We start from the raw sequence: 9,011 nt of genomic DNA, 5'->3' as shown, positions 1-9,011 counted from the left end.
CAGCCCACAAGACATGCCATTTTGGAGATGCTCTGACCCAGTCGCCTAGCCATCACAATTTGGCCTTTTTCAAAGTCGCTCAGATCCTTACCCTTGCCCATTTTTCCTGCTTCCAACACATCAACTTCATGAACTGACTGTTCACTTGCTGCCCCTTGACAGGAACCAATGTAATGAAATAATCAATGTTTTTCACTTACCTGTTGGTGGTTTTAATGTTTTGGCTGATGTATACAGTTCCACATTAAAAAAAAATCCATATTCTCTGCTGGACAACATACAAATGGTAAATAATGCATTTCCTGCTCATGGTCCTTCATTATACACTGACAGTACACAATGCCACAGTGCCATAATGACTGCCGTGTGTCCTCCATCATTCCTTATTAGTTTTTCAAAAGACACATTCCTCTGGTTGTTTACTGTCTCCTGCAAATCACAAAATCTCACAATGTTGAATCTCTTTGCCATTTCAGTTTGAAAAGGAGGGTCTGCGGGCTATTCTCACAACATTATATGTATTCAGTCCCGGTGCATCAAAACCAGGAGATAAACCCCGCTTGTCAAACAGGTAAAAGTTGAATAGTTGACCGTCCTGGGCCTCCAGGGATACTGAGGCAGTGCTGACCCGTAAGACACAGGGGTACTCCTTTTCAAACACCACCCTGAACACCCGCTCCACCAGGTAGTTGAGTTTAATTGTCCTGTACCTCTCAGGGATGAGCTCCTCGATCTGAGGTCCAAATTGCTGCATGATCAAAACCCCATCCGGTCCAGCTTTGATCTCATAGAAGGTGATGTTGCCATATGTGAAAAACCCTACATAAGGTTCGGGATTAGGGGGTGGAACCAGAACCTTCTTGGCCTCCCTGAATGCCTTCTCCATGGCTGGGATGATGAGGCTGTAGGCCTTGGCTACCACGTCTTGATTCTGAGACCTGCTGCCAGCCATGAGCACCACCAGACCTAGCTTCAGCCGAGGTACCAGGGAGAAGGTGGCGGAGTAGCCGTCGAGATCTCCATCCTTTCGCACCACCTCGTATCCCAGCTGCTCATTCACCTCCCATGGCGTGCCAGTGCGATTAGCAAAGTAGTGCTTGTCGCACCTGAAGAGTGGAGTCAGCATAATCTTGAGGGTGTCTAGCTCCAGGAGCTTACGGTGGTAAGCACCCAGCAGCATCATGGCTAGCTTAGCCATGTCTGCTGCCGTGGAGAACATCTGGCCTGAGGGACGGTACCAACCCAGGTCGTAGAGAGGGGCAATCTGTCCACTGGAATATACTCCCACAGCCACCTGGCCTTGGAGCCCCGGGGTGAGGTCAAACCCAGTGTCCTCCATTCCCAACCGGTCTAGGATGTTGTCTGTAACCCAACGCTGATAGTCAGTCCCAACCACTTTTTCAGCCATGACATGAGCCAGCAGAGAGAAAGCGAGGTTGCTGTAGTGACATCTTAAAGAGAGACAGCGATAAAAAAAAGAAAGTATCTCAATTTCAGATAGGGGACAGAAACAGTTTAGGACTTTGTTTATACCAAGACAATGTAATACAAACAGGAACTATATCAAATAAATGGACAATATTGGCTGAGTGCTGATGGAGTGGTTTTGCTAACCAGATGGTTTACACACAATAGAACATACATTTTGTAATATTTAAATCTATAAAATGTTAAAAAAAAATTTTACTTTGTGCCTGGATCTGCAACTAAAACATCATCTTGTAGTAGATTGATTGCAGACTGTGTTTTTCCTTTCCATAGGAGATTTGTGGCCCTTAGTCTTCTTGGGAGACCTGGTATTTGCCCATAACATTATGAAGTTAAATGCATACAAATAAAACTTTTTTTGCACTTTTCAATCCTTATGATTTAATCTGATAAACTGGTAACAGCAAATCATCAATATTCCCGTTGAAAGGAAAATATCTAAATCCTGTGAATAATAAAAACGTAAATGCCTCAGGTATTTTCCTCATTTTAATTCAATGGTACATAACCATATAAACCAAGTAGCTACGTCTATTAACAGGGCCACTGTGAATGACTAAAGACACTTTTTAAGACAAATTTTTCTAATTTTCTAGTATATAACGGCCCGATTCGTACCTGAAACCCAATTTGTTCTACGCATGTGCCATGTTGTTAGTGTTGGTTTATGCGGGTGCAAGGTAAGTGGGGTTAAGGTTAGGGTTAGGTTGAGGTTGCGGTTAGAACAAATCAGGTTTCTGGTATGGATTGGGTAGTGATGCAGTAGCTTGTCAAAGTAGCTAATTCTAATTCTAATTCTAATACCATACATTAACAATCTTGTTGTTGTCCTGTGCTGTATTTCTTTGTTGTTGTTTTTTATATGGACCTACCTATATGTCTGAATAAAGTAAGATGTGAATTGAATTGAAGTGAACTGAATCTCCCAGAGCATTTTCAAAATGGTAGATAGATTTAAATATGAAGAAGCAGAGTCTGATCAATTGCAATTGCAAATTTTTTTACTGCTCATACTGAAAGAACTGAGGTGGATAAACTGCACAAAAATTATGATTCTCCTGTCATGCTGTCTTTATGCATGCTTAATATTTAACCAGGCTGTTTTTGACAGCCTGGTTAAATAAGTAACTTCTCAGATGCAAAATGTTGTATGCTTAACATATTAGTCAGCTCCCTGCAAAGATGGAAAAAGGTGCTTTTTGTGAATAATATCTATATTTAGGTTGCTATAAAACAGCATGATAGCCCTGAGAAATGCTACCTGAGAGCTGGCTGGCCATCCTTCGTAGGGTGACTGAGGAGGAACGGATCTGAACCTCGCCGCTGTCCAGGAATATGAGGCCATCAGTGACATACTTCAGCTCAGAGTCTCGCATCTTACCCAGTGGGTTTTTGATGGTGAAGTTGTCCACATACTTCTCCAGAGGGTCATCCAATGAGCCGATCTTCCCTTCCTCCCACAGCTTGTACATCATCAACGTTGGGAAGATCTTGGATAAACTGGCAATTCTGCAATACATTAGTGGATGGACACATGTTGCTTTAACAGTCAGACTGCAGTAGCTCTTCCCGATGCACAAACGCACAAATTGATACCTTTCTCTTTGTTTTTCCTCTGTATTCCTTTTCTGTCAGTCATTTCAGAAAGCAAAGAGCTTGTGAGTTGGGAAATGATATGCAATTTTTACTGAGCTCTAAATGATATTAGATGATATGTTAAATACTAATAATAGACATAGATTGAAAGAAAACAAAACAAAATGACGTAACAACTATTATAGCTATTAACAGAGGAAATACTTTTTTCTATAAAGAAACTCATAATAGTGAAATAAATACATTGTCACTCTAAATATTCAAACAGTTTAAATTGAGTCTTATGAAAGAAAATTGGCATGAAGCATTAGGAGTTATCATTTATATTATTGTGTATTTGATACTCTATACCATGTTGGTCAAATTTGCTTTAAAGGAGGTCTGTGTTATCTGGTGCTGGGCTCTGAATCCTCCAGAGAGGAGTAAAGGATGTCTGAGATGGGGGGGGGGGGGTGAAAAGCTGTTTTTCTGTTCTGTTCAACTCTTACACGGTCCTGTTACTATGGAACCATGTTCTGTTATGGGGTAAATCATATAGGATGCTCTCTGAAAGTCTCCATCTCATCCCATGTATGGAAGTGTTTGGCTGTGTCTTGTAATCATATCTAACTGGTGGTGACCAGATGTTTAACCAACCTATGATACAACGCATTGGGGAAATATATGGTTGAATTTGACCAATCAATAAGCGTTTCTTTGACTAAAGCAAAGGGAATGTAAGGGAGATGACTCCTTTGTTCAGGGAGAACGCAGGGAGGTGTTTCTCCGTACTGTATAGTAATACTATTCGTCTTGTCTCTCTCTTTATTGTACAATACTAATTGTCTTATCAACCATCTTTGTTTCGTGTGATTACTTCTGAGTCTGAAGTGTTTGCAGGTACACTTCCATAACAGTCTTCCCACTCAGTTCAGACTGGATGATCAAGGCCATTTGAAAACATCTTATGAAGTATTCAGTGTGAAGTAATTGTAAAAATTAAAGGCAGCTTTCTCATTAAAGAATATCTATATCTCAACAAAAACCTTTTTATATTTTTTATAAGAAAAGAATAAAGTTCTTAACAAATATACAATCAATCCACCTGCAGAATGTCCTTAACTCTCGCTCTCTCTCTCTTATTTATATATATATATATATATATATATATATATATATGTTTATATATATTTATATTATAGCTCAAAGTTTTTAAATGACAGAACTCTCTCTTCTTTTTTTTTAACTTTGAGCTATAAAGAATATATCTTTGCTCCTGAATTGTTGAGCTCTTTTTTCTACATTGGAGGTTTCATTGCAACATCCTGTGGCTGTATACACACACACACACACACACACACACACACACACACACACACACACACAGTGGTGCTTGAAAGTTTGTGAACCCTTTAGAAGTTTCTATATTTCTGCATAAATATGACCTAAAACATCATCAGATTTTCACACAAGTCCTAAAAGTAGATAAAGAGAACCCAATTAAACAAATGAGAAGAAAAAAAATGTATACTTGGTTATCTATTTATTGAGGAAAATGATCCGATATTACATATCTGTGAGTGGCAAAAGTATGTGAACCTTTGCTTTATATAGTTACGACTTTATATATACACTCACTGGCCACTTTATTAGGTACACCTTGCTAGTACCGAGTTGGACCCCCTTTTGCCTTCAGAACTGCCTTAATCCTTCGTGGCATAGATTCAACAAGGTACTGGAAACATTCCTCAGAGAGTTTGGTCCATACTGACATGATAGCATCACGCAGTTGCTGCAGATTTGTCGGCTGCACATCCATGATGCGAATCTCCCGGTCCACCACATCCCAAAGGTGCTCTATTGGATTGAGATCTGGTGACTGTGGAGGCCATTTGAGTACAGTGAACTCATTGTCATGTTCAAGAAACCAGTCTGAGATGATTCGAGCTTTATGACATGGCGCGTTATCCTGCTGGAAGTAGCCATCAGAAGATGGGAACACTGTGGTCATAAAGGGATGGACATGGTCAGCAACAATACTCAGGTAGGCTGTGGCATTGACACGATGCTCAATTGGTACTAAGGGGCCCAAAGTGTGCCAAGAAAATATCCCCCACACCATTACACCACCACCACCAGCCTGAACCGTTGATACAAGGCAGGATGGATCCATGCTTTCATGTTGTTGACGCCAAATTCTGACCCTACCATCCGAATGTCGCAGCAGAAATCGAGACTCATCAGACCAGGCAACGTTTTTCCAGTCTTCTATTGTCCAATTTTGGTGAGCCTGTGCGAATTGTAGCCTCAGTTTCCTGTTCTTAGCTGACAGGGGTGGCACCCGGTGTGGTCTTCCACACCAGGTGATGTAGCCCATCTGCCTCAAGGTTCGACGTGTTGTGCGTTCAGAGATGCTCTTCTGCATACCTCGGTTTTAATGAGTGGTTATTTGAATTACTGTTGCCTTTCTATCAGCTCGAACCAGTCTGGCCATTCTCCTCTGACCTCTGGCATCAACAAGGCATTTTCGCCCACAGAACTGCCGCTCACTGGATATTTTCGCTTTTTCGGACCATTCTCTGTAAACCCTAGAGATGGTTGTGCGTGAAAATCCCAGTAGATCAGCAGTTTCTGAAATACTCAGACCAGCCCGTCTGGCACCAACAACCATGCCACGTTCAAAGTCACTTAAATCACCTTTCTTCCCCATTCTGATGCTCGGTTTGAACTGCAACAGATCGTCTTGACCATGTCTACATGCCTAAATGCATTGAGTTGCTGCCATGTGATGGGCTGATTAGAAATGTGCGTTAACGAGCAGTTGGACAGGTGTGCCTAATAAAGTGGCCGGTGAGTGTATATATATACACTACCGTTCAAAAGTTTGGGATCACCCAAACAATTTCGTGTTTTCCATGAAAAGTCACACTTATTCACCACCATATGTTGTGAAATGAATAGAAAATAGAGTCAAGACATTGACAAGGTTAGAAATAATGATTTGTATTTGAAATAAGATTTTTTTTACATCAAACTTTGCTTTCGTTAAAGAATCCTCCATTTGCAGCAATTACAGCATTGCAGACCTTTGGCATTCTAGCTGTTAATTTGTTGAGGTAATCTGGAGAAATTGCACCCCACGCTTCCAGAAGCAGCTCCCACAAGTTGGATTGGTTGGATGGGCACTTCTTTGAGCAGATTGAGTTTCTGGAGCATCACATTTGTGGGGTCAATTAAACGCTCAAAATGGCCAGAAAAAGAGAACTTTCATCTGAAACTCGACAGTCTATTCTTGTTCTTAGAAATGAAGGCTATTCCATACGAGAAATTGCTAAGAAATTGAAGATTTCCTACACCGGTGTGTACTACTCCCTTCAGAGGACAGCACAAACAGGCTCTAACAGGTACTATTTAATGAAGATGCCAGTTGGGGACCTGTGAGGCGTCTGTTTCTCAAACTAGAGACTCTAATGTACTTATCTTCTTGCTCAGTTGTGCAACGCGGCCTCCCACTTCTTTTTCTACTCTGGTTAGAGCCTGTTTGTGCTGTCCTCTGAAGGGAGTAGTACACACCGGTGTAGGAAATCTTCAATTTCTTAGCAATTTCTCGCATGGAATAGCCTTCATTTCTAAGAACAAGAATAGACTGCCGAGTTTCAGATGAAAGTTCTCTTTTTCTGGCCATTTTGAGCGTTTAATTGACCCCACAAATGTGATGCTCCAGAAACTCAATCTGCTCAAAGAAGTGCCCATCCAACCAATCCAACTTGTGGGAGCTGCTTCTGGAAGCGTGGGGTGCAATTTCTCCAGATTACCTCAACAAATTAACAGCTAGAATGCCAAAGGTCTGCAATGCTGTAATTGCTGCAAATGGAGGATTCTTTGACGAAAGCAAAGTTTGATGTAAAAAAAATCTTATTTCAAATACAAATCATTATTTCTAACCTTGTCAATGTCTTGACTCTATTTTCTATTCATTTCACAACATATGGTGGTGACTAAGTGTGACTTTTCATGGAAAACACGAAATTGTTTGGGTGATCCCAAACTTTTGAACGGTAGTGTATATATATATATATATTATATATATATATATATATATATATATATATATATATATATATATATATATATATGGTGCTGGAGCACAGTTGGGAGAGCAGTCAGTTAAAATATACAAACATAATATCTAATTATATATAATGGGGGGGGGATAATAAAGACACTGGTTTACTTGTAATTGCAAAGCAGATACTTTTTTTCTGTGTCTACAGCTTGTGGCCAATTCATTTCTATGGTTCAAGGGAGACATATCAGGCTTGCAAATAATAAAATATTTCTCTGCCAAGCATTGGTTACATCTTTTGCTGTTAAATGAATATGCATTGTTCTTCATTAGGATTTTCCATGAAATAGAGTAATTAATATTCTTGTCCACCAATGACCAAATGTGGCAGCTTAAGGCCATTGCATTTCTTGAATGCTCATTCCTGAAGTTACTCATATGGGCATTAAGGCTAATTTTAAACGGGCTCTCTGTTAGTCCAATGTAAGTGTCCACTTTGCAGTTGTCTTCTCTTGTCACCGATGCCTGGTAGATGACTCCCGCTGTCTGGCATTTTCCTTCAAGAGGGCACGATGCCTTAGCATGGCGGTTGCAGTTGGTGTTTGGCTGCATTGAGGGGGTCTGTGCCTTGGTCATGTTTCTTGTGATGTGGGATGAAATAACCTGCTGAACATTTGGCATGCAGCTGTAGCTCATTTTGACTGTGTTCCTGTTGAATAATTTTCTTAATTGATGATCTGGGGTAAAGCACTCATCCAAAAAATTGAAAAATAGTTTTCCATTATTAGAGGCCACGGTGACGCTGTTGGGAGGATTATACTATGTTCTGCCTTCTGCTGTTTTTTTTTGTTGTTTTTTTTTGCTGGCTGTCACTAATTGATGGTGGATTGTACTGAAGCCTGAAATTATATCCACTTTTTGTAAGGCTTATTGGTATGGGGGGCTGCTTCATTAAAGATGGCTTTACTGGATGATAAACATGAGAGTCTCTTATTTGTGCTCACTGGGATATTTTTCAAGACAGAGGATGGATGATTGGTTTATCTGTGGATGTATTGCAGTATATTATTGGGCTTCATGTATGGCCTGTACCTACCATCTCTAAGGTCTAATGAGATGTCAAGGAAGTCAATTTTGGTTTTTGTTAGCCTCAATTGAAATTTTTAGCCCATTACTTGCGAATATAGTACACATTTTCTTTTTTATTCTCTCGAGTTCTCTTGCCAGTTTGTTGCAGACTGCCAGCCCGTCATCCCTCTATAGCTCAACGTTGATGGCACATTTGCAGCTGATGAACGCATTATACACAGAACAAGCTTGTTCTGCTATGTATTAAAGTTGTTTTCCTACATCTATCGTAATATTCCACTCCTCATTTGTTGAGCACTTTTATCAACACCATTGATGGTTTTATATAGCTTTTTATTTTTCAATGACTGCTGGAATAGGCTCCAGCATCCCCACAGCCCTGAGAACAGGATAAGTGGTTCAGATGATGGATGGATGGATAGATGGATGAATATATACATATATAAACCCGTTTTTTTGTTTTTTGTTTTGTTGAAACCGTCAATGGTGTTATAAGTGCTCAATTAATGAGGAGCGGAGTAACACCGATACAGGAAAAAAAGTTTTACTACATTGCAGTCAATGCAATGTAGTAAAACTTTTTTTTTCCTGTATCTGTGTATATAGTGTAATGTCCGTAGACGCCTTGTCTTACTGACATAAGAATAATTCAAGAACGAGCCGACTTCGTAGGTTCTTAACTGTGTAGCTTTTACTAGCGTTCATCCGACATACAACCTTCATAACATGCGCTTCTCACTTCCTGTATACGTCACACGCACTGCACGTACACCCGTGAGTAGGTCAAGTTAAA

General features: G+C 40.2%; 1 protein-coding gene across 1 annotated transcript in view; it reads right to left on the bottom strand.

Annotated features, from left to right (window-relative positions):
* Positions 1 to 472: 472 nt before the first annotated feature.
* Positions 473 to 9,011, bottom strand: part of lactbl1b (lactamase, beta-like 1b) — a 35,012-nt gene continuing 26,473 nt past the window's right edge. The window contains exons 5-7 of the mRNA XM_056275279.1: positions 2,750 to 2,997; positions 1,688 to 1,793; positions 473 to 1,451 (exon numbers count right to left, since the gene is read on the bottom strand). Of these exons, the coding sequence (XP_056131254.1) occupies positions 473 to 1,451; positions 1,688 to 1,793; positions 2,750 to 2,997 (1,333 nt within the window). The remainder of the gene's footprint in view (positions 1,452 to 1,687; positions 1,794 to 2,749; positions 2,998 to 9,011) is intronic.

The sequence above is a fragment of the Lampris incognitus genome, chromosome 2, assembly GCF_029633865.1.
Source record: "Lampris incognitus isolate fLamInc1 chromosome 2, fLamInc1.hap2, whole genome shotgun sequence".
Classification (NCBI taxonomy): Eukaryota; Metazoa; Chordata; class Actinopteri; order Lampriformes; family Lampridae; genus Lampris; species Lampris incognitus.
The sequence above is the reverse complement of the archived record's forward strand: the minus strand, read 5'-3'. Positions and strand labels throughout refer to the sequence as shown.